The 25,000-nt window shown below is 47.9% G+C and overlaps 1 protein-coding gene across 2 annotated transcripts in view; it reads left to right on the forward strand.

Moving 5' to 3' along the window:
* Positions 1-25,000, forward strand: part of Slc4a8 (solute carrier family 4 member 8) — a 69,365-nt gene that overhangs the window by 34,295 nt on the left and 10,070 nt on the right. For both annotated transcript variants that reach the window (XM_031356090.1, XM_031356097.1), the window contains exons 6-20: positions 2,171-2,359; positions 3,218-3,309; positions 4,077-4,234; positions 4,910-4,997; positions 5,600-5,746; positions 6,387-6,487; positions 10,553-10,727; positions 11,312-11,445; positions 12,962-13,207; positions 14,795-14,900; positions 15,605-15,766; positions 18,445-18,558; positions 21,588-21,749; positions 22,486-22,737; positions 24,711-24,779. In XM_031356090.1, the coding sequence (XP_031211950.1) occupies positions 2,171-2,359; positions 3,218-3,309; positions 4,077-4,234; positions 4,910-4,997; positions 5,600-5,746; positions 6,387-6,487; positions 10,553-10,727; positions 11,312-11,445; positions 12,962-13,207; positions 14,795-14,900; positions 15,605-15,766; positions 18,445-18,558; positions 21,588-21,749; positions 22,486-22,737; positions 24,711-24,779 (2,195 nt within the window). The remainder of the gene's footprint in view (positions 1-2,170; positions 2,360-3,217; positions 3,310-4,076; positions 4,235-4,909; positions 4,998-5,599; positions 5,747-6,386; positions 6,488-10,552; positions 10,728-11,311; positions 11,446-12,961; positions 13,208-14,794; positions 14,901-15,604; positions 15,767-18,444; positions 18,559-21,587; positions 21,750-22,485; positions 22,738-24,710; positions 24,780-25,000) is intronic.

A 25,000-nucleotide genomic window follows, 5' to 3' on the forward strand; every position in this document is an offset into this window, starting at 1 on the left:
TTTTTTGGTTTTTCGAGACAGGGTTTCTCTGTATAGCCCTGGCTGTCCTGGAACTCACTCTGTAGATCGGGCCGGCCTCGAACTCAGAAATCCGCCTGCCTCTAAAATGAGACTCTTAAGCTTATAGTTAACCAACTAGATTTACGTATCAGTAATATCACAATTTACAAGATGCCAATACAATAATTTCAGAGCCAATTGATAATGATAAAGCTTTAACCCAGTTATTCTAACCTTTTTGTAACACCACTTTGGCCTCCATTCTTCCTCCCTTGCCTCCTGAGACCTCTCTGTCTCCCACTCTTAGCTCTGCCTCTCTCTTCCCTGTCCAATCACAGACTTCCTCTGCACTAATGTAATTCGACAGGGAAAATCCTGTGACATCACCCTTTCTGTTTAATAATTTAAAAAAACCCTTTCTCTCATATAATAAAATTTGAGCACAACTATTACCATTTTGTAATTTATAGAGTACCAGATAAACCTACCACCCAGCGCATCATTGTCAATTAAATAAATAGGGCCTCTGTCGTCTATCCTAACTTGAAAAGACTTATAATTCTACATCTGACTCATGTCCTGGATTTAGGTTGTATGCCATCTGAAAATCATCCTCTCCAATCTGTACCATCCTTCTCAATGCTAAACAGCGTGGGCTGACTGTGAGACCACCAGCCTTCAACCCCGTCCGTCAGAAATCCAAGAACGACTGATATTAACTGAAAATATATAGGAAGCCTAACACAGTTTCCAAAACTTAGCCAGTCTATGGAGACCGCTGATCCCCTGGACAGTCCCTTACCTCAAAATGTTGGAGCACTGATCTTCAGCCTTCTGGCCAGGATCATCTGACAGACGTTAGAGAAGCAGGATATTAAGGATTAGCCTACCCTGTCTTGGCAGATTCAAGCTGTCTTAACCTGTAATTGTGTTCTTTATTTGGACAGTATTATGTCTATAGATGAAATGAGGCAATTCTTGCCTTGTGGCTGTTTCGCCACAACTGGACCAACTCATAGATCCTCAATTTCTTCTTTGAATCCAAGACAGGGAAAGCTGTCAGGAGCAGAGCAGTCTCAACAACAAGTGAATAAAGATCATTAAGTAAATGTCACATTCTGTGGATTTCTGACGCTCTTGAAAACCAATTGTCAGTGTGAAGTAGTATGAACTATTGTCCGTTAACTACTCTCAGCTACTTCTAACTAGAATCTTGAAAACACTCTAACAGTAAACCCAGAGCCCTGAATTTGCTATTTGGCCCTAAACTCACAGGGTTTAGCATCTCAGATCAGATTAACAGTTAAGAAGGACTGGGTGTAATCCTTGTACTTACAAAATTTTGTATCAATAGAAGAAATTTATACCAATGAAACCCTTGATTTTGTGTCGAAATAAATTATGTACCAATTAAGAAATTATGACTTCAGCTTAGTAACAATTAAAGAGATTTCTACCAAATGAGATTACGGCTATGCAATCTATTCTAGCTATTTCTTTCTGTTCCAATATGACCATTTCTACATTCTCTAGAAAGACAACCTATTAATAACCCTCCTCAGCCCCAAAGCCCCTTATTAAATGCCTAGTAGGCTTTGTTCCCAAAGCATTGAGACGAGCTAAGCGTAGCGGCAAATGCCACCATGTAAGTTCAACATTATTATTTTTTTTAGATCTATTTAATTTTATATGTGTGAGTACTTTGGTTGCATGTGAGTATGTATACTACATGCCTGGTGCCCTCAGGACCCATGAGAGGGGGTTGAATCTCCTATAACTAGAGCTATAGATGATGATGAGAATCGTTTGAGAAACCCATGTGGGTACTGGGAATCGAACCTAGGCCCTCTGTAAGAGCATCTAATGCTCTTCACCACTGGGCCATCTCTCCAGTCTGTGGAAGCCCCACTTTTCTAGGAGGGTCACATGAACCCAAGAGTTCAAGCCCAGCTGAGACAGCAGAGAGGTGGCCCATCTCTAAATATAAGATGTATTTTCATTGTTATGTGGATGAAGATGATGTTTCACAGCTATAGGACCCAGATGCTCCTTCAGGCAGGAGGCCGAAATCACCATGGCAACACTCTCCTTCCCCAGCCCTCCGATGCCATGCGGGTCCTCTGTTCCTGAATGTGAGGTTTGAGTGGTGATTGGAATCTCTGCTTTCTAGACCTGATCCTGGACCAGCAGGAGCTGCTCCGAGACCTGAGCGACAGTGTGCGGGTGAAAGTGCGGGAAGCCCTGCTGAAGAAACACCACCATCAGAATGAGAAGAAGAGGAACAACCTCATCCCCATCGTCCGCTCCTTCGCTGAGGTTGGCAAGAAGCAGTCTGACCCGCACTCCATGGACAGAGACGGTGAGGGAGGGCTTGTGGGGGCTTGCTGCTTGTTTTGTTGGTGAGACATTCAGGGACTAGCTAGAGATGCTGACCTAGCGGAGGGCGGAGGCTGTGCAGCTCAGACACTGGGTCTCTTTGATGGGTAGTAAGCGGGGTGGCCAGGGACTGGTACTGTCTCCTTGTATTCTCAGAAAGGGAGCAGTTTTGAGGAGAATGCCCAGTGTCCACACTGATGCTGACCTGGGATAGAGAAGGAGCTCTGCAGCCTTTCCCAACTGGCAAACGTCTTAGCTTAGATACAGAATACTGTAGCATAGACAGGCTTCATGCTTGTGCTTCTGGCTATACCACCTGCAGCGTCGATGGGCCTGGACAATCTATTAAAGCTCTTCACATCTCAAGCTAATAAAGACAATGACAGGACTGTCCTTCCCTTTGTTACGGGATTTCCAGGAGTTCACTTAAGTCCAAAGCCTGAGCCCAGGTGCAGGTAGGTTGCAAACTCTTCAGCTGCTAATTGCGTCCTTGATGTGGCTGGGCAGGGCCTAGTCTGTATTATCTTCTAGTCTCTGTGTTTACTAAGTAAGAGAGTACAGAGCTTTTCTGGGAATCTGTAAGCTTTCTGTAGAGGTCCATGTGCACTTCTGGCTAGTGGTCACTGTGACCATAGAGAAAGAAGATTGGCCTTGACTGTTGAGGAAGAGGGAGGGAGTAGCCAAGCCTTCCACTTACTGCTGAGTGCGTGGGGACAGGTGTGAAGAGACCCTGCTCCCTGCTGCGGAGTCCTCTGGAAGCCACAGGCTGCTGTTAGGGACAGGCTGTGTCAGAGGGGAAGCGCAAGGTCCTAGCAGATTCTGGTTGACTTTCTCCCGCCAGGGCAAACCGTGTCTCCTCAGTCTGCTCCAGCTACAAACCTCGAAGTGAAGAATGGCGTGAACTGTGAGCACAGCCCTGTGGATCTAAGCAAGGTAAGGAGACATGGCACGTTGTCCTTTCTTTGTCATTTCGCTGTAGCAAGACCAGCGCTGCTTCTGTGGGAAGGGCCATCACCCCACGCTTCGCCCTTTGTACATCCAGCTTGGGCAAGATTGGCTCCTCAGTGGTTGATGCTCCACTGCAGTTCCTTCTCATCTTCAAGTTGTCAAGACAGTATTGTATGGCTGCCTCCTGACACGCCTAATGTTTCAGACGACTCTCAGGGGCTGTGACTCGTGCCTCTGATGAAGCAGTCAGGTGTTAGAAAAGAAAGCTAATGTGACCCAGAGCTTCTGAGGAGCATGCTGAGATGGAGTTCAGGCCAGAGTTCTTGCACTAACTCTGATTCTTGAGGTGGCTCAGTGGATAAAGGTGTTCGCTGCCCGAGGATCTGAGTTCCATCTGACACCCTCGAGAAGCAAGGAGAGTACTGGTTCTCATGAGGTCTTCTCCAGCCTCCACATATGTGCTGCTGCATGTGTGGACATACATGTCCACACATGCTAATTTGCATGTCTACATTTCTAGTCAGTGTTCCCTCCCTGGGTCTTCGTTGCTTTGTTGGTTGGTTTGGTTTGTTTTTCAGTGGTGGGACTGGTAGGATCTGTGCTGCCTCCAGTCAGGGTTTTCATAGAGATGAAATAAAACAGTGAGAGACATTTCTAACCTTAAATGGTGTGTGACGTAGAGCTGTGAAGAGGGCAATTGACATTGAAGGGGATGGCCCCCAAATCATCAGAAGGTTCTTCTGCCTTTTTAGGTGGACCTTCATTTCATGAAAAAAATCCCCACGGGGGCAGAGGCCTCCAACGTCCTGGTGGGAGAGGTGGATACTCTGGACCGGCCCATCGTCGCCTTTGTGAGGCTGTCCCCGGCCGTGCTCCTCTCTGGCCTGACAGAAGTGCCCATCCCGACGAGGTAACTCGAGGCTAAGCTGAGGGCAGAGTTGTGTGAGCGCTGGCGCTGGAAACTCATCATCCCAAAAGTCAGGGTTAGCTGCTTGGAGAGAAGTGTCAGATTCCTGAGAGCTGTGGAAACAGACAGGCAGGTGACACCGGGAGGCCTCAGGCTCTCTCCTAGTCAAAGAGCAGGCTCTGGGCGAGGTACTGGTGTATTTCCACAGCGCTTGAGGACTTGGCCCACAGGTGGTGGCATGGTGATTTGGAACCCACTAATTGTAGAGTTCAGGTGTGGGGAGCACAATTGAGAGAGAATCCTCCAGAGCGATCGATCTTTTACCTCCTCACCCTCCACTTTCCTTTTCTTAGAACAGTGAATGGGAATTAGGTATGACTTTGGATTTACACAACAATGCTATGTTTTGAGTGTTTTGAAAAGACATCCTTTCTGTAGCTAGAAATTGTGTTTATGGTAACTCTAAGAAATATAGCCGGCCACATTACTGAATGTCTTATAAATAGCTCCAAATGGTGTTTGGCCAAAGCAAGGCGAGGTTTAGCTATAGGGTAGTTCTTTCCTTGAAGGCACAGTGACACTGTGTGTGGTAGCAGGGAAAGAACTTTGCTCTTTGTAGAAGGTAAGGCACCACTCTTTGTCCTTACTTAAAAGCTCCCTCTTTGTGTGTTTTGGCAGATTTTTGTTTATCTTATTGGGCCCAGTGGGAAAAGGGCAGCAGTACCACGAGATTGGCAGGTCCATGGCCACCATCATGACGGACGAGGTACATGCCACGTACACGCCACGTACACGTATACGCCACCACTGCCTTCCTCATCCTCTTGTAAATGCTGAGTGCTTGCTCTGTCCCAGAAACTGAGTTGTCGGGATAAAATGATGGTTTGCCCTGCAGACAGGTTCTTATTATGCAGCCCAGGCTGGCCTTGAACACCCAGTACTGGAATTATAAGCCAGTAGCACCATGGCCACTTAACTCTCCCCTTTTCAAGTAATTAAGGATGCAGAAAATCCAAGTAGAATGTGTAGACTTTGTATTTAATGTAACTTGTGAAACCTGAGTTAACTTTCTTGAGAATATGGCTAATTAAATACATTGATGTTATTTGCATAAGGAAATACTTATTCCACGGAAATAAGACCAGTTTGCATAAGGTCAGGACATGCCCTTAGGCAGTGTCACACGTAAGGTGTGGCTTGCCTGTCCCACATCATTGTTCTGTGCTATGCTGTGCTGTGCAGTGGAGTTTCCCAGGTGTCCATCTTAGCAGGCAGGGGGATGTGCTGAGAGGCTGTGTCTGTGTGTCCATTAGAGATGGTTGGAAGTGAAGTAATTCTAAGATTGCCTAAGTTTTTTCCTCTCTGTAGATTTTTCATGATGTGGCGTATAAAGCAAAAGAACGGGATGATCTCCTGGCAGGGATTGACGAGTTCCTGGATCAGGTGACAGTGCTCCCACCAGGGGAGTGGGACCCGTCTATTAGAATTGAGCCACCCAAGAATGTCCCTTCCCAGGTAATGAATGCATATAAGATAGTGGTGGCTGCTGTCGGGAACCTTGTGATGTCAGAGTAGGAGTAAAAGCTAATGTACAGTAACATAGGCCTGCCCAGGTGTGCTGGGAAGCACAGAGGGGAGAGGTAAATATTTCACGGAAGCCCATCAAGCACAAAGCAATCAAGTGAAACACAGCGTGATAAAAGTGCAAATGGGCTTCCAGATGGCCTCTGAGAGACTGGTCAGGACCAGAGCTCCATAGGCTTCCATAGGCTGGGCATTTTACCCACATGAACTCGCTCTTCCAGGAGCTCGGCCTCCCCTAGTGCTCTTATCTCTAGTTTACAGGAGAATTAACTGACCTTCTAGGGCAAGGTTTTAAAGGACAGTGAGATTACATCGAAGCATACTTGAAACTGTAATTTAGGTCATGTCTTGTTTCTGGAAAGTTACAGTTTAGGAAGCAGATCCTGTTGGGGAAGTCATTTTATTTATATAAATACATACATCTCCCACCCCCAGGAGAGTCAACTGTATCAAATCCACATATTTGGAAACCACAAACATTTGAATGTTTTTATAGCTTTTGTGTTATCCTGTTGCCAGCATGGACAAAGAGGGGGCTAACTGGACTCATTTTATTTCCTTCTGTTAAAAGGAAAAAAGGAAAATGCCTGGTGTTCCAAATGGGAACATTTGCCACCTAGAACCAGAACCACATGGGGGACACAGTGGGCCAGAGCTTGAGCGGACTGGGCGGTAAGTTCTGACCCGTTGCATCCTGCCACTCACCGGCAGATGCGGCTAAGGAAAGAGGCATCCTCTGGTTCTAGCATCCCGTGTACAAGTTTATTGACTGTGGTTGACATTCACACGGGACCATCTACTGTACAGAACACGAATGTGTCCAATCTTGTATTCATTCTCCTTTCTTGAGCCATTTGTTAAGTTCTGTGTTCCCTCTGATGAGGACACAGTAGCTTTCTCCCTTTCTCCTTCCCCACTCCTGGCCTCTTGCTTACTCTGTCTCTGCTTTGGTGCGGTTCCTTCGGAAAGCCTTCCTGTGTTCTCTGCGGCTGACACTGGGCACTTGTACTGTGTTGATCTCTAACTCTTCATCACAGCCCAGCTCATACAGTGTTGTTATCGCTGTGTCTCCTGCTGGACTGTTGACTCAAAAGCCTCAAAGCCCCCACTCTGCTCCTGGCGCTCAGCTCACTAAAAATTATCCTAGCCCACTTAAAACTATGTAAAAGGTGAATGTGAATCTTAGACACGGTGAAAGCTTCTGGCGCTTTCTGGACTGCACAATCACAGAACGCACCAGCCTGGGTGTGTTTTTAGTTCTTTACACCATTAGTTTGTATAGCTTTGAAAGGAGATGTTTCTGTGTGTATATCATGTTGTAGAGACTTGAGGCCAACAGCATAGCCTTAGGGACAGTCATCTATGTTGGGTGAGGAAGTCTCTGGAGATCCCTGGAGTGGACTCTAAGGAGGAGCATGAAGACCGTGGGAAGCTTTTCTGACCATCCAAGCCAGGGCTGCAACTGTGGAGAGCCATCCGGATAGCGACACAGGCAGGGTCTAATGGACTAGCTGCTTCCTCGCAGCCCAGAAAGCTCCTCAGTAGGGCCCTCTGTAAAGGGGTTTCGGGGTAGACCATCCCTTATCTGGGATGTAAACTCTTGGGAAGAGCTAATGAGAAAAGAATCCAGAGCTGCTGTCTCTCTCTCTCTCTCTCTCTCTCTCTCTCTCACACACACACACACACACACACACACACATCCCCTCCCCCACGCACACATGCACGCATGCATGCACAGGCACGCTCGCATCAGTTAATTTTAATATGCCTTGACTAACTCAAAGGCTGGGCAGTTTTTATCTTTCCCGCTTCTAACAAACACCCCCCTCTGGTCCTTCTGAGTTAACATCTTTTGAAATCTATATTTCACCTCTGCTGCCCCAAAGACAATTGGGGAAGGGGCCCATGTGGCCACCTTCCTGATCCTCACATGTTGGAGGGCCTTTAGGTCTGGTCTGTCTTCTCACCCAGCATGGCAGCCTCTCCCTCCTCTCTTCTCTTCCACTTCCAAGGCCCCACCTCAGTCTGCCTGCCCAGCCATTGTATGTATGGCAATTGCCAATCAAATCCAGCTGGGGTTGAGGCCCTCAGCATTTGGGAATGTGGGCCTTTGGGAGCTGAATTGAATTGAGACAGCATTAGAACCAATCCCTAGCACCCCTCCATAGCTCCCCCAACACACAGGCCTCAGACAGGTTTCTGTCAAAGCACACAGGCAAATGGATGGATGGCCTGTCCCTAAATCGCTCCAGGTAGTGACCATCTACACAGCTAAGTCTGTTCTTGCATCAAGCTTAAATTCTTATCTCTTTGTACTTTCTGCCTCCAAACACTTGATCATCTAGAACGATGATGTCAAAAGGGAAAGGTGGTTTCAAATCTGAAGAGTAGCACCCACATCTAATTAATGTCTGTGGACATTATTATAGCTGGACTTCCTCGGTGCATGAGAGATGGGGCTAACTCCAAAGAAGCAATCATAGCTGCACGGTGGTGGCGCACGCCTTTGAACCCAGCACTCAGGACACAGAGGCAGGGGGATGTCTGTGAGTTCGAGGCAAGCTTGGTCTACAAAGGGAGTTCCAGGCCAGCCTGGTCTACATTATAAAGAGGCCTTGTCTCAAAAACAAAACTATACAAAAAGAAGTGATCAGAACTTACAATTTTGAGTCCTTCCATGAAGAGTGAGCCGGTGCCCTCTTGTCTTAGGCAGTTAGGCGGTGTCTTCCTGTTTCATAGAGCTCCTGTCTGTCATTCACAGATTCACCTCCACGAAGAGCCTGAGCATTGTGGTAGCATGTCAGGAGCCTCAGCGAAGTGGAGGAGATTCTTAGGATAATGCCCTTCAGATGAGGGTTGTTGGTAAAGGGCGATAGGCCTGGTACAAGACACTGTTATAGGCAGGACCCAGAAACCCTTGGACAATCCCCAGACTGATCACTGCCACTGCAGAGGTCCCCAGGGTCTCTTTGTCCAGAGAGAGTAAGACAAAATGGCGCTGTGTTTTACGTCCAACCTCAGGTCCCTCTCCCTGAGGCTGGCTGAGTTGGTTTGCTACACAGGCTGATGCTAAGGCAGGTCCTGAGGTGGGTCTGCCTCTTTCCTCTAAGACCACAGCCAGCCTGTGATGTCACTGGTGGTAAGTGCAGGAACAGCAGCACCACACCAGAGGAAGACAGCGAGGGGGCAGTGTCCACCCTGTGTCCCCTTCACCTCAGCCTGGGGCTTGAGCAGACCAGGATTGGCTGGGCTTCTCTTCTGGGCTCTTGGAGAAGCAGAAAGGGTCAGCCATACTGCCTCCAGAACGGAGTTCCATAGTGGATCCCAGGTGAGCGCCAGCTCTACCAACAGAGTGAGTTACAAGTGGGCCCAGGTGCCCACCTGCTCTACTAGCAGTTTGCCAGTTTTGTTTCACTTATTTCCTCTCAGCTGTTTTTATGTTTTCTGGATTATTTTAAACCAAATCCTCAATATCATTTTCCTATAACTCCCTCCAGGTGTACTTCATTTAATGAGGACATTTCACAAATAGTTATTCCCGTCTGGAATCTGGCAAGGTTAGCCGTTGCCCTTTAAGTTATAGAAGGCTCAGCTCACACTGATTTCTTTGAAGATTGTTGACATCTTTTTGGAGTTTATTTGTTGACGTGGGATCCACTCAGAGTTTGCGGTTCTTTTCCATTCCTTTTCTTCTACGCCAGGATCTGAAGCCAGTGCTGTCTTGTAGCTTCCCTGTGGTGAGGCTCTATTCTTAAGGTAGGGCTCAGCTGGAGGCAGTGCGCCTCCTTGGTGTGCATCCCAGCTCTTCATTGGCCTCTGCAGAGGCCCCAAGCTCTGCCCTCCAGGCTCCTGATTCTCCCTCCTGAGTAGCCCTTGAGCCTCCCCTCCTTAGCCTCTCTTAACTCTACCTCAAGGGTGACCATTAGAATGTGTGTTGCTGCTGCTGCTCCACTGTCTAAGCTGTCAGAAACTTGACATGCTGTTAGGATTAAGTTCCAGTTCCTTAAAGCCACTTACTGCCTCTGTGACTCAGTTTCCCTAACCTTGTCTGTGGGTTTTGCACCTTGAACCCCATGGCTCCATGCTGGGGTGTCCCTCTGCCTTGTCTGGCTGTCTCTCAGTTATTCCTTCTGAGATGCCTGTCCCTGACCTGTGTCACCACAGCCCCACTGTCATGCATTGCCTGTCCTCCTGCACTGTGGATCTCGGAGAGCACGGGCTGTGTTTGTCTTGCTCACTGCTACACCTCCAGTGCATGGCCAGGCCTGGTGGCTGGTCTTAATTGTCTTCTTCTGGTCAAGTGCATGAGTCAATTGTTATGCAAAGGCTGAGGCAGGGGAGTTGTTGCGAGTGATTGCGTGCATGGGAAGAGGGTTTGGTTCTGGAAAGCCTCAAGGACAGGAGCAACTTTAGCTGCTTCTCAGGTCCCTCCCAACAGCTGAGTTTGAAATTGAAGCTAATATCTGCCTTCTTAATGTTTTTGAATATTGATAAGTGGGTAACATGCATGCTCAAATTAACTTTTTGAGTGCTTGGTGCATACTCAGTTTTACTGTATATGTCATAGCCTTGATTATAACAGAATCTGTCTGTGCCATTTCCAAAGAGATATGTACTTGGGGTGAAGATGGACCTAAAGTATTACGAAGCACATTTGAAGTACTTTCGAATGTGTGCTGCTCTGTGCCCTTGCAGAAGAGGGACTGCATTAGAGGCCTGTCTGCCTTGTCTCTGCAGGCTGTTTGGGGGCTTGGTGCTGGATGCCAAGCGGAAGGCTCCCTGGTACTGGAGTGACTACCGGGATGCTCTCAGCTTACAGTGTCTGGCCTCCTTCCTGTTCCTGTACTGTGCCTGCATGTCGCCTGTTATCACCTTCGGGGGACTGCTGGGAGAAGCCACTGAAGGACGCATAGTAAGACCTTTGCATCATTTCTAAAGGTCCAAAACAAGCTTTAAAATATCATGGTAGCACCCAAGTTGTTTGGGGGAACATTACCTTGACAGGGCCAGAAGACTGGATCTCCTCCTGAGTGGCTGGTGATCTGAGTTATGGGGAGCATGGTTCTGCCTGGTATATATATACATATATTATATCCCTTCTGCTTAGATGTCATTTCAGTGCCTGGTTGCCTAGGTGAATTGCTCACCACCCCAAGAATGGAATATGGATCCACTGATAACATGTGAAAATAAGATTCAGTGATTGTGATAGTTCATGGTGTGAACGACATCATTGTGCTTTATATATATCTCTGAATATCGAGTCGAGCTGAACAATGTAACTTAGTTGAGGGATCATGGCAAATGGCTTGGTTCCTGAGTTATTAAAGTGGTGTCTGTTTGCTGGAGTACCTAAGGCACTGTGTACTCATCACTCTTGCTTAGAGGAAATGTGAGCAGCGACTGTCAGGGCGTGGTGCAGCTAAGTCAGTGTAAGCCAGCTCTTCTCTGTGCAGGCTGTGGACACTATTCTGTCTGTCTGTGTTTTCTCCTCAGAGTGCGATTGAGTCGTTGTTTGGAGCGTCCATGACCGGGATTGCCTACTCTCTGTTTGCTGGGCAGCCTCTCACCATCCTGGGAAGCACAGGGCCCGTGCTGGTGTTTGAAAAGATTTTGTTCAAATTCTGCAAGTAAGACATTGGTTTTCCTGACAGGATCTGAAGTGTGGCTGCTATGCAGGCACGAGGAGGGGTGGGCACCCCCATAGCTCCTGTAGCTGCAGATGGTCTTTCTCTCACGAGCCTGTGAAGTATCTCCTTGCCACTACTGAAAGTCTTACACCTTCAGCCTTTTAAATCTATCGGTTCTTGAGACTTACCATGTTTTTATTTTATGACTGTGGGCATTTGCCTGCATGCATACCTGTGCATGCCTGTGCACCATGTGTGCAGTGCGATGGACACCAGAAGAAGGTATTGGATCCCCTGAGACTAGAATTACAGATAGTTGTGAGCCCCCATGAAGGTGCTGGGAATAAAACCCAGGCCCTCTAGAAGATCAGCCAGGGCTCTTAACCTTTGAGCCATCTCTCCTGCTCTTTTTATGTTGAATGAAGGTCTTTGGGTAGTCCAGGCTGGCCTGGAACTAACTGTAGCACAAGCTAGCCTTGCATTTACAGTACTCTTACTTTGATCTCCTGATGCTGAGTGGTTGCCATGCCCAGATTGGCTGCTTAATTTCTCTCTTCTCTTCTCTTCTCTTCTCTTCTCTTCTCTTCTCTTCTCTTCTCTTCTCTTCTCTTTTCTCTTCTCTTCTCTCCCCTTCTCTCCTCTCCTTTCCTCTCTCCCTCTCTCTCACCCTCTTCCTTCCTTCCTTCCTTCCTTCCTTCCTTTCTTTCTTTCTTTCTTTTTTAGACAGGAGTTTTCTCTGTGTAACCTGGGCTATCTTGGAACTCACTCTGTAGGTGACCTCAAAGTCACAGAGGCCACTGCCTGCCTCTGCCTCCTGAATGCTGGGATTAGAGACAGGCACCACCAACCGGGCTGGCTTTTTATTTTATTTTTTAGATTTATTTATTTTATGTATATGTAAGTACACTGTAGCTATCTTCAGACACACCCAGAAGAGGGCATCGGATCCCATTACAGATGTGAGCTACCATGTGGTTGCTGGGAATTGAACTCAGGACCTCTGGAAGAGCGGTCAGTGCTCTTAACTTCTGAGCCGTCTCTTCAGCCCTGACTTTTTAATTTTTATGAAAAATATTTTAACTATTGCAGATTCCCTTTTTAGGGCAATTTAAAGTTGGCTCTACTTTCCCACCTCCATATTCTGTCTGTCAATGGTGGTGGGCCTAGCAATGCTCTGATTTCAAAGTTTTCTTTCAAGATCCTTTCCCATTTTGTATTGGAAGCAGAAGCCCACAGGACTAGAGGTGACCCCATTTCCTCGCTGCTTGACCAGGCGTGACCACACTGGGCGGTAATATTGGAAATGCTGCACAGGCAATGTTCTCCTCCTCCGTTTTCTGTATCTTTACCCTGCACACACCCTGTGAGGATCTTGAACATGTTGTCCCTGGGGGGGAGTTCAGCGTGTGCCGTCTCAGGGACATCAGGTCTCAGTGCTGGAGTGGATAAGCTGAGATTGATTAGCCACACTGTCCTGTTGTCTCCAAGCTTCTTCACGAGCCTTGGTGTTTTTCAGGGACTATGCCCTTTCGTACCTCTCCCTGCGTGCTTGCATTGGGCTGTGGACGGCCTTCCTGTGCATCGTCCTGGTGGCAACGGATGCCAGCTCCCTTGTCTGCTACATTACCCGCTTCACCGAGGAAGCGTTTGCCTCCTTGATTTGTATTATTTTCATCTATGAAGCCATAGAAAAGCTGATTCACCTGGCCGAGACCTACCCTATCCACATGCACAGGCAGCTGGACCACCTAAGCCTCTATTAGTAAGTGTGTTTGTTTCCGGCTTCTCCTGCCTTTTCTTCTATTTGCTTGCAGGGTTAGGAGCTTTCTGTTTCCTAATGCACGGGAATCAAGCAGTTTACACTGCTCTGTATTTGGCAGTGTGCTACATGGATTTAAGTATACAGTGTATCTTCCTGGTAGTGTTCATCTCAATTATTTTTCCTTGTATCACCACGCCACCATGTTGGCTATCCTTCTCTTCTGGTGTGTGTGTGAAGGAGAGGATATAGGGGGCTTGGAAGGAAGAAAGGGAAAGAAGAAATAATCACAAAAAAACTTGCTTTTTTTTAAGGCTTACCCCCTTTACATCCCTGACCCCCCAAAAAACAAAAACAAAACCCCCAAAACAGTAAAGGTTAACACATGACCAGGAAAAAATTTTTCTTAATGTTTTAGTTGTATGTGTGTACATGTGCATGTACCTATATATACACATATGTGTGTACATGTACACAGTGGCCACTGTTTGGAGGTCAAAGGACAACTTGAGAGGAATTATTAGTTCTCTTCTTTTGCAATGTGGGTCCTAGGGAACGAACCCGGGTCATCAAGCTTTGTGGCAAATGACTTTACCCGTGAGCCATCTCACTGGCCCTTATGATAATGTCTTAAAGCATAGTCTTGTCCCTATGTGTTCCACCTCCTTGACCCTAGGAATCCTGTCTTAACCTCATTTCTGGCTTGTCAGTAGGCCTCACCCACAAGTGGCATTTTTACATGGCTCTGAGGCGTGCCTGAACATAGGCATTAACTGAGTCATCTCAGCCTTTTTATTTGATGCTTTTGAGACAGAGTACGTTGTTTAAGCTGGCTTCAAACTCCTGAATTCAAATGGTGCTTCTGCCTTTGTCTCCCAAGTAGCTGGGACTCCAGTTGCAAAGCAGCATGTTAGGCTTATCTTTTAATTAGCATATAGTAGTAGAAGATTTTATGGAGTACAAATGTGGTATTTCAACACATGCATATAATATATAATAATCAGATCAGAATAACTGGTATATTTTATGGAATGGATTTTTTGGGTACATATATATATATATTTATGTGTGTGTGTGTATGTGTGTACATGTGTGCATATGTGCATGGAAATAGGAGTGTACATGTCACAGCTTATTTGTAGAGGTTAGGGGATGACCTTGGATGACCTCAGGCATTGGTCTTTGTCCGTCATCGTGTTTGGCACAGCGTCTCACAGTTGGTTGATATGTATGTTCCCAGCTAGCTGGCCTGAGAGGTTCCAAGGACTCTGTCTCCAGCTCTCTCCTCATCAGAGGCGTGATGTATTACAGATGTCCACAGCATCCGTAAGCATCTGGAGACTTAGACTCGGGTTTTCATGCTTATATGGCAAGGGCTTTGCACACTGAGCCACCTTCCAGCCCTGGGTGGATTCTTTAAACACTAGGTGTGATTTGAGGCTTCCCTCTCTTGAGAGCTGAAACTCAATTCTGTTATGAAAGGCGTGACTACTAAATGTATGGGTGAAGCAAATGTGGGAATGGCTGTGAGCGGATGGGGCAGCTGAGGTGCCCACTGTGTCTCAGCCCTTAGGACCCACCTTTCCCTAGCTGCAGGTGCGCGCTCCCGGAGAATCCAAACAACCATACATTACAGTACTGGAAGGACCACAACATCTTGACTGCAGAAGTGAACTGGGCAAACCTGACTGTCAGTGTAAGTCTGGGCATGGCCGGAGGCCCTGTGGTGAGCACCCCATCTAAGGACTTTGGGTAGAGGCGGGGCAGCGCTCTGCTGGACCCTGGCATCTAAGCTTAAGTGGATGTAGTGGCTCACCTGTAATTAGCACATGGGAGACCAAGGATAGAAACATTGTAAGTTTGAGGCCAGCCAGGGCTATATGGTGAGACTTGTCTGGGGGTCTAAAAATGGGCTATTTTGATCATATGTCCAGTAACCATGTGTGGGCCTGTTACTGGTTAACTCTGCTAAATCATCTTGAAATACTTATAGATTTCCTTGCTGTTTTCATGTGAAAATTGCTACATTTTATTTATTGATCTCTGTAGCATCCTTGGTGGGAGCAATTAGCTGATGCACATTTCTGTCAGATAATCAAATGTTCAAGTTTTAAGGTTCTCTCTAATAAAAATGATAGCAACTTCTAAGTTCTCTCCAGAGCCTAGGAAGAAATGTTTGTTGCAGACAGTTCTAACTTCATGTCCAAGTGTCTTGGTTAGGACCACACAGTCTTCTTGACAGGGACCTGCTAGCGAGGGCCGCAGCCTGCGTGGTGGTCAAGTGGATAATGTGGGGCCTGTGCTTCCCAGCAACCATGGGATGGCAATGTGTGGTGAACTCAGAGGGCAGCAGCTGGTTGTGTGCCTGACTCTTGTTACCCAGAATGGTTGTTGCTCCAGGAATGCCAGGAGATGCACGGGGAATTCATGGGATCTGCCTGTGGTCACCACGGACCCTACACGCCTGATGTGCTCTTTTGGTCCTGTATTCTGTTCTTCGCCACCTTCATTGTCTCAAGCACCTTAAAGACATTTAAAACAAGCCGCTACTTCCCGACCAGGGTAGGTAGCATCTTCTATGTTCCTTCTGTTTTGTTCAGCTGACCATCAGAACCGTCCTTTGCCCCTGCTGCTGTGGGCACTGTGGTTGCTCAGCTGGCCATCAGAACCGTCCTTTGCCCCTGCTGCTGTGGGCACTGTGGTTATTCTTCCACAGCTCGGTGGTACGGAGGGAGGAACTGTAAACCTTTGTGGTTTAAAGGGGCCAGCTAAGTTAAGGTGCTGGAAAGTTCTCCAGAGGTAATGTCTGCTTTCCACAACAGTGCTAAGCTTCATGTCTCAGATTCCCAGACACTTGGGACGTAAGGCCAGAGCAGGCATGTTGAAAACAGTCAGTTGGAGAGATTATCTTGCACAGTCTGTAGGACCCAAAAGCCCTTCCCCACCCATGGTTCCTACCGTAGTTTATGAAGTCCCTGGCTGCACCGGCTGCAGCAGCTGGCCTGCCTGTGGCTTGGATTCCCTCCCTGCCCATCTGAAGCCTCAAGATGCAAAGAGCAAAGGCCTGCTCAGGCAGAGCAGAGGTAGAGCCTGAGCCTGAGCAGCTGTGTGGCCGTTGCTTCTGTGAGGTTTCTCATGCAGCTAATGCCAGTGAGTACCAGAGTGCACGGAGGTGCGGGTGGGGGCTCTGCAGAGTACTTGAGCACATTAGCTAACAGGACAAATAGCTATCAAGTAAGTGGCTGCCGGATGCTCAAGCCTGGGCAAGCGCCACGGAGAACACAAAGATAGCTACAGGGCCAGGGAGAGAGCTCAGTGGGTGAAGACGCTTGCTGCCAAGCCTGATGCCCCGAGTTCAGCCCCTGGGACCCACATGATGGACAGAGAACAACTTCAGGTTGTCCTGTCTTGTGTGTCATGGTGTGTGCACATGTACACAGGGAAAATAAGTAAATACTTTAAAACTAATTTAAAGACCTCCTCCAGCAGATATGAAGGGAAGGATCAGGGACAGGCAGTTGGTACCATCAGCCTGGGAGTCAGGACTGTAGGGACTCACAGCAGGGGAGGGACCTTGGCGTTCCAGCATGCTCAGAGTCATGTCCTGGCATAGGTATGGCTTCAGGGAATGCATGGGACAGTCAGGGATGATCAAAACCATGGAGAGTAGGCTGCAGACCTTGGGCATCGAAGCACAGTGATGTTGCATGTGCATGCACATGTGTGTGTATTGCCATCTGTGGGAAGCTTAGATCACCACAGGTGTCAGTCCCTGTCTTTTATTACAGCACCCTAAGCTCTAACGTGGGGCAGGCCTCTTGGGATAGGCCTGAAAGTGGATAGGAACGCATACGTGCTTGCACGCATATACATGCACACACCATGTGCATGTACACACATACATAAATGTACACACCCCACATTCATACACATGCACCATACACACACACAAAGAAAATAAACACTATTGGAAAAAAATGAAGCAGAAAAGAAGTGCTGGGGGGGGGCGATGGTGAATTTTAAGTAGGTCTATAATGGGGTGTCAGCAGTGCTGGGGAGACTCTGTCCGACACAGAGGAGTCTCAGAGAAAGACCCTTGACCACGCCACAGAAAAGGGTTTCCAGACAAGCCACAGTGAAACAAAGTCGGTGAGTGTCTTTAAAGTGTTTCGACAGAGTCACACAGAGAAAGGACACAGCAGACTCCGTGAAGGTCTTCTCTAGTGCAGAGCGAGTCTGTGTTCCTGAGTTACTGTGCTCACAGGATGGAATTTAAAGCAAGGCTTAAAGTTGAAGCTTAAAATTAAGCAAAACTTACTAGCTCTCTGGGAGATCCTTTGTTTCATCAGTAAGGTGCTTGCCTTGCAAACATGTGGCTGTGATGGTTAAAAGAATGAGCCCAGATAAAAAGTCTGGGTGTCATGGTGCCCCCTTGTGATTCGTTCTCACGGGGTTCCTGGCAGGTATGGAGGCTGTAGTGGGAGTGAGCAGGGCTGACTTCACAGACACCAGGGAGAGGGAGCCCGTGTGGCTGGAGCAGTCACCAGCAGGTCTCAATGACGAGGAGACTTCTCGGGTTTGGTAGAGGAAGATATGATTCAGCTAGGGTTTTTATTTTTAATTTATTCATGTAGTTATATCCCAGATGCCACCCTTTCCCTGTCCCCCATCACAGGGTTCCTCCCCCCACCCCTCCCCTTCACCTCTAACTGTTCCTCGGGCAGCCCAGCCCGTGTTTCAGGAGCACTGAAGGGCAAAGGTGAAGTGGTTAGCCCAGTGAGAGATGCCAGTGATGTGCTGAGTGTGAGAATGTGCTCAGTTACTGGGCATGTTCTGAATGTCAGCTGAGGTGAGTGTGGATGCTGGGTGTGTCAGCTGAGGAGAGGGTAGATGCTGGGTGTGTCAGCTGAGGCAGAGTAGATGCTGGGTGTGTCAGCTGAGGCACGTGTGGATGCTAGTGTGGGAGGACTTGAACATGCTGCTGCAGAGGTTTGGGCTCATGCAGTAAACTTTGGCTGGTCCAGAAATCTGAACCTGGGCCTGTTATCCTCACTGCACTCTTCAGAGACTGGTCTTGACTATGTTAGACTCTGTCAGAGGTTTGGTTTTCCATATTATAGCTTTTTTAATCTGGGCATTACTTTGCGTAGTCTAAAATAGTCTTGTTTAAACATTTTCATGTTTGTTCGGGAGTTAACTTCCTGTAGTGTGTTTACTGCTCCGGTTGTTCATCACGCCAGGTCCGCTCCATGGTGAGTGACTTCGCTGTATTCCTCACGATCTTCACTATGGTGATTCTTGACTTTCTGATTGGTGTCCCATCGCCAAAGCTCCAGGTTCCCAGTGTGTTCAAGGTGAGTGGATCTCGGGGAGCTTCGTGCCTGAGCGTGCTCCGATCTCAAGCTGCTCTCAGAGGCTCAGTAAGCAAATGTAAGGTTTGTTATGGTGGAGTGTCATTCCACTAAGCTTTAGGAGAACAGAAAGTGCCCACTGACTTCCAGATGTGGTGGTGTGGAAGGGCAGTCCATGGAGGAAGCCTGGCTGATGTCACCTGAGCTGTGGCTTCAGGGAACTGGGAAGGCATAGAAATCATCTCAGACCTCGGAAGACTGTGTTTGCAGTCTAGGGCTACTCCTGAGCCACCAGGAGATTTCCTCAACACTATTTTGTATTTGCTTGTCAAGTTCTTGATAATCTATAGTAGTTAAAAATCTTATATACAAGCTGAAATACTGATTAATCACTGGGCTCCCAAATCTAATTCCGTGCAAGAGTTATAAATGGATGAGACCGGAAAGCTGAGTTCAGCTCCACAGACCCTCACTGGGTGGAGAGAACAGGAAGCCAGGACATGCTCCGCCACCTCAGAAGACTCCAGAATTGGACGGTGTACTGACATTTTTGAGAATTCTGGAGTTTTGGTTTCTTTAGAAAAACACAGAAACAATTCTAAGAATGTGCTTTTGTTTTAAGCCCCAAGTGTGGGATATGGGGCTGCTTCGGAGTGTCTGCGGCAGCTGACACGATCTGCCTTGTGCACTAGCAGAGGCATGGTTTTGCCAGCTGAAGACAGTTTCTGCAGTTGTGATGTGTGGAACTCTGGGAACTTCTCAAATCATCCATAATTTCGAGGGCCCCAAGAGGCCTGCAGCGGCTGCTGGTCATTTAGGGAGGTTGGCTGAGGTTTGTTCGTAGCCATGGTCAAAGAGGAAACCAGAAGGGATGAGGCCCAGGGTTCTCTCAAGCCCTCTATTCTTGTTTCTTTTCTATCTAGTGTTAAAGAGTGAACTGGGGGGTAAAGGGTGGGAAGAAGGAGAGCCCACAAAGCAGCAAAGACCAGCTACAGGAAGAGCTCAGGATGGCAGGAAGCACAGTGGCAGAGGCAGTCCTCCATGCTTCGTGGTGCACGACGTTAGACCCAGCACACAGGAGGCAGTGGCAGGCAGATGCCAGCCTGCTCTACATGGCAGGTTCTGGGCCAGCCAGGGCTGTTCCATGGTGTGAAGTATTTTGCCATCTTTTTCACTATCTTCGCAGTGACTACACAGACAAACTATTGGTATATCTTTTCTATTTTGTCTAACTTATTCTGCATCCTAATAAGTTTAACAGAATTAAACATGCTCCATCTATATAACACAGCTCAGAGTCCCATGAGACAGGGAGAGAAACAGGAGCTTAGAGGAAATGTGGCTTCCGAAGCAGAGGAAGCTGTCTCCTTTCTCCTGAAGCAGCCAGTTTGCAGTTCCCTCAGACAGTCTGACAGTCTGGGTCTTTTTTTTTGGTTTTTTTTTTCCAAGACAGGGTTTTTCTGTGTAGCCCTGGCTGTCCTGGAACTCACTCTGTAGACCAGGCTGGCCTCGAACTCAGAAAACCGCCTGCCTCTGCCTCCCAGCACCAGTGCTCCACTCTCCGCAGCCGTAGGTGGGCAGCTCCATGACCCAGGGCTCAGATACTCCATTCTAGAAGGAAATGTATTTGAATACACCATTTTTGCAAGCTCCTTTATGCTTTAAACCATGTCTAGAGGGCCTCTAATTCCTACAGCGGTGTAAATGGTGTCATGCTCTGTGGTGTTTGGAGAGCTGGAGAGCAGGGCAACCCCATCTGTGCCTAACAGAGGCGTTCCCCCCACCCCCGCCCCCGCATCTCTAGTCTGCAGTTCATGGACTTGGCTAAGACAACTTAGAACGTTGTTAATGCTTTAGTACCTTCTGTGTTCATTTGAGAATGTGACTACACAAATACACACAACATAAACTTACCACACAAACATAAGAAACCTAAGTTCTAAAGCTTTTAAAACTTATTTAACCCATTCGAAATCCAGGACTGGCCAGGATTATTGAAGAGGTTTTGAACCCAGTTACTGCAACTAATGTATCAACAAGATGGAGCAGTCTTCCCTTTATTCGCTGAGTTTTGGGTCATTCTGGGTGATGCACTCTAGCACGCTGTGTTTTCTCAAGAGCGCACCAAGGGCGGTGTCAAGAGTTTGAGCAGATGGCCTATAAACTCACTGAAGAAAAAACACCCAGATCAGACGCTCCCTAAGCTCTGGGCTCCTGTCTCACCACTGATGAGGGTGGCTCATGGGACAGTCTACTCAGCCCGAGGAATCGAGTCTGCCTTTCCTCTGTGCTCAGACGCAGACCGCATGGCTTGCGGAGAGGACTGGCGAGGGCTATGTTTTAGTTAGTCTTTGGAAGGCAATTTTTAAAGATTTGTTTTATTTTATCTTATGTATACAAGTACACTATAGCTGTACAGATGGCCATGAGCTATCATGTATGTGGCTGCTGGGAATTGAACTCAGGACCTTCTGCCGGCCCCTCTTGCTCAGGCCCACCCCACATCCCCCATACCCCCCGCTCTGGCTCCGCATAATTTACTGCAGCTGTCTTCAGACGCACCAGAAGAGGGCATCCGATCTCATTATGGGTGGTTGTGAGCCACCATGTGGTTGCTGGGATTTGAACTCAGGACCTTCGGAAGAGCAGTCAGTGCTCTTACCCGCTGAGCCATCTTGCCAGCCCTGGAAGGCAGTTTTTAAACAGCAGATTATTTGCTAATTATGTTTTACTTGTCCTGAGGCTGAGATAAAGTTGCTTTCTCTGTACTCAGAGAATACATGGAAGACAGTATAGGATTAATGTGTATTCCATAAGAAGCTGAAGTGAAGATTGGCTGCCAAAGGGGATCTGGAAAAAAGGTCAGAGATTTCCTTAGGGGCTACCAAAGTTCATGTTTTGTTTTGTTTTGTTTTTCTAGAGCCTTTCCTTCAAAGGGGAACAAAAGGAAAAGTGAACTAATGTGCACTGTGTTTGGTTTGTGCTCATCTCCAGAGTTAAGATATAGAAACCACGCTTGTTTTCTCTCCTAGCCAACAAGGGATGATCGAGGATGGTTTATTAATCCCATTGGCCCCAATCCCTGGTGGACTGTGATAGCCGCAATTATCCCAGCTCTCCTGTGCACTATCCTGATATTCATGGACCAGCAGATCACCGCTGTCATCATTAACAGGAAGGAACACAAGCTCAAGGTGACCAGGGGCTCTGACCTGGGAGGCTGCAATTGCAGCTGGTTAGTGTTGTATGTTAGGGTAAGCCCATCTGTACCAGCAGATGTTGAGAAGAATAAAGTCTCAGAGGGGCTTTTCATTGCTTGCCCATTAACAACAAAGGTTGGCTGGAGGTGAGACTGGAGTGGAGCATGGTGCTAAGACATGCGAGGAGCTTGCACTCCGGCAAGCCGTGCCCTGGTGGGTGGGCAGAGGCCTGCTGCTTCCTGAATCAACAGCTATATAGCTTTCCCTCCCAAGGCTTGGCCTAGGGCTGCGAGCCTGTTTCCCAGGGGCACGAATCCTCCCTCAGGTTTATCATGAGGCTTCAAAATGGGTCCTGAGCTTAGAGGTTACTCAGACTGTTAGCGAGGTGCCAAGTGCCGCCCGTGGCAAGGCTGAGCGGTGGCGTTCAGGAACAGTTTCTCTGCACTATCTAGAATGGTCAAGATGTGGCTCCCTTCTGGTTTTCTTCCAGAGAGGCTGATTGGGAGTGTGTGAGATTCATGCAGAGTAAGCTGGAGCAACTGGATAGAGACTAGATATTGGCAAAAATAGGACAAGCTAAAGTTTGCATTTTTTCTTCTGTTCCCTTCTCCCTGGACACCCTCCTCCTCATACCCGCTCATGCCCCCACTAGCTGTGAGCCTGAAGCCTTTTGCTTAGTGTTCTATGGCCTCCTCCAGCCAGCTCACTGAGGGCGACTGTCTCCCCACAGAAAGGCTGTGGCTATCACCTGGACCTGCTCATGGTGGCCATCATGCTGGGAGTCTGCTCCATCATGGGCCTGCCTTGGTTTGTGGCTGCGACCGTCCTGTCCATTACCCATGTGAACAGCCTCAAGCTGGAATCCGAATGCTCCGCCCCGGGGGAGCAGCCCAAGTTCTTGGGCATCCGAGAACAGAGAGTCACAGGGCTCATGATCTTCGTGCTGATGGGCTGCTCAGTCTTCATGACAGCTGTCTTAAAGGTATTCCTTCATTAGCATGCCAAGCAAACATGGGTGGGGCGGACCCTGTGCCGGGAATGAAGCAGCTCCAGAGTGTGTGTATACACACACACACACACACACACACACACACACACACACACACAGAGAGAGAGAGAGAGAGAGAGAGAGAGAGAGAGAGATGCACACCCTGGAAGAAGTTGTTCTTCTGGACAGTTAAATGTGCTTAAGAAAATGAACATGGTAAGAATAGAACGAGTGACTGCCTGCTGCTGCTTGCCGTTTTCTTCTCTCTCTATCACTCCCTTTATGCTGGAGGTCCACCAGGGCCTTCTACATGCAAAGCAGGCAGTGTAGGGCTGAGTTCTGCCCCAGCCCTTCTTACCCAGGGATTTTGTTTTTAAGACATCTTATTCGGTTCTGACTAGCTTAAACTCACTATGTGACTAGGCTGGCTTTGAACCTTTGACAATCATACTGTCTCTATGTCTTGATTGCTAGGATCATAAATATTATTCTGGTTTGGTTTCGGTTGTGTGATAAAGACCATGACCAAAAGGAGCCTGGGAGGAAGGGGTTACTTCCCCTTGTACTTCCAGGAAACAGTCCATCCTGAAGGAAAGTCAGGGCAGGTACCAGCTCCTGGCTCGAATCTGCTCAGCTAACTGTTATCCAAAGCAGGCCCACCTACCTGTCTGTGGAGGGCGCTCCCTGGGAGCTGGGCGTGCCCACGTTAATCAAGATAGTGTTCCACAGACAGTTCTTAACTGGAGTGTCCTCTTTTCAGGTGACTCCTAAGTTGGATCACATTGATAATGAAGAATCAGCAACACAAAACCTGTCCAACAGTGCTGGAAACCTGTTATCAAAGGGAGATGCCACTCCAGGGTCGGGGAAACCTGTTATCAAAGGGAGATGCTACTCTAGGGTCGGGGCAGCAAGATCCAGTGTGGCCTTTCAAACTCTGAGATGAAGTGTACTGTCCTTTAGCCCCCCGGATGAAAGCAGACTGAGGGGCGAGGCATGTGGGCCGCTGCGGAGCAGCACAGGCTCTGGGTTGGGTTCTCAGAACTGTAGCAGTCAGGCAGTTGGCGCATGTGGATGGAGGTAGGGAGATCAGAAGTTTAAGGACATCCTCTGGACCTTCTGTACATGAGTTCAAGGCCAGCCTGGAGAACAAACAACAGAAACTGAGTTGAGTCTGGAGCTCTGACTCGTGCCGGGCCTTGGCTTCGGAGAGGCCTGTTTCTCCAGCTCACACTTGGATGAAGATTTTCTCTAAGTTGAGCAGATGTAACAGAAAGACCATGTTCACATGCTGTGTGGACACTTTAAAGAGCGCAGGGTGACAACATGTTCTCAGCTCATTTCCTCTCCGACGCCCTCAAGTCGTAGGTCAGAAAGCATGAATTTATTTTTAGTCTGTGTCAAAATACACAAAGTTCCCGAGGATGTGATGACTATAGAAAGATTTAAGTTACATCTGTGAAGTCTGTGTGCATGTGTGTGTGCACGTGACCATGAGCATGTGCATATGGCTAGGAATGTGTGCACGTGCATACACATGTGACTACAAGTGCATGCATATGTATGCGTGTGCATGCACAGATGGGTGTGAGTGTGTGCGCGTCCCCTTCTGTCCACTCATAATCTAGGGAGAAGACATGAAGCCTATGACTTACCTTATAGGTAATAACTTCATTTCAGAACAAAATGATTTTGATGTCACCACCGCATGTTTTTTCCCATGCTGACCGAAGAAGAGGCAGCAGAAACAAAGACAATGTTTATGAGACTCTCTGTGACAATTTATATAGATGGGAAGTGGTGGTGTACACCTTTTCCCAGCACTCAGGAGGCAGAGATGGGCAGGTGTCCATGAGTTCAAGGCAAGCCTGGTCTATAGTGAGTTCTAAGCAAGACCCTGTGTCATTCTTCCTGCACTTCAGCGATGCCCGGCAGTCACAGCTCTTGCCTTGTGTCTTTCTCCGCAGTTTATCCCAATGCCAGTGCTCTACGGAGTTTTCCTCTACATGGGAGTCTCTTCTCTCCAAGGAATCCAGGTATCGTGCAGTTCAGCCCAGCCATGACTCCTACTCTTGTGTTCACTTGTCCTGACCAGAGAGACACAATGCCCCAAGGGAGGCACAACCAGTTCCTGAGAAATTAGTTCCCAGTCTTGCATTTGGCCAAGGAATGTCTTCAGATATGAGGTGTAAAATATGGTCATGTTGGAACAAGAGTATTGGCTTCTAGAATGGCTTGGCTTGATGTCGTAGCTCTA

The sequence above is a fragment of the Mastomys coucha genome, unplaced genomic scaffold (assembly GCF_008632895.1).
Source record: "Mastomys coucha isolate ucsf_1 unplaced genomic scaffold, UCSF_Mcou_1 pScaffold11, whole genome shotgun sequence".
Classification (NCBI taxonomy): domain Eukaryota; kingdom Metazoa; phylum Chordata; class Mammalia; order Rodentia; family Muridae; genus Mastomys; species Mastomys coucha.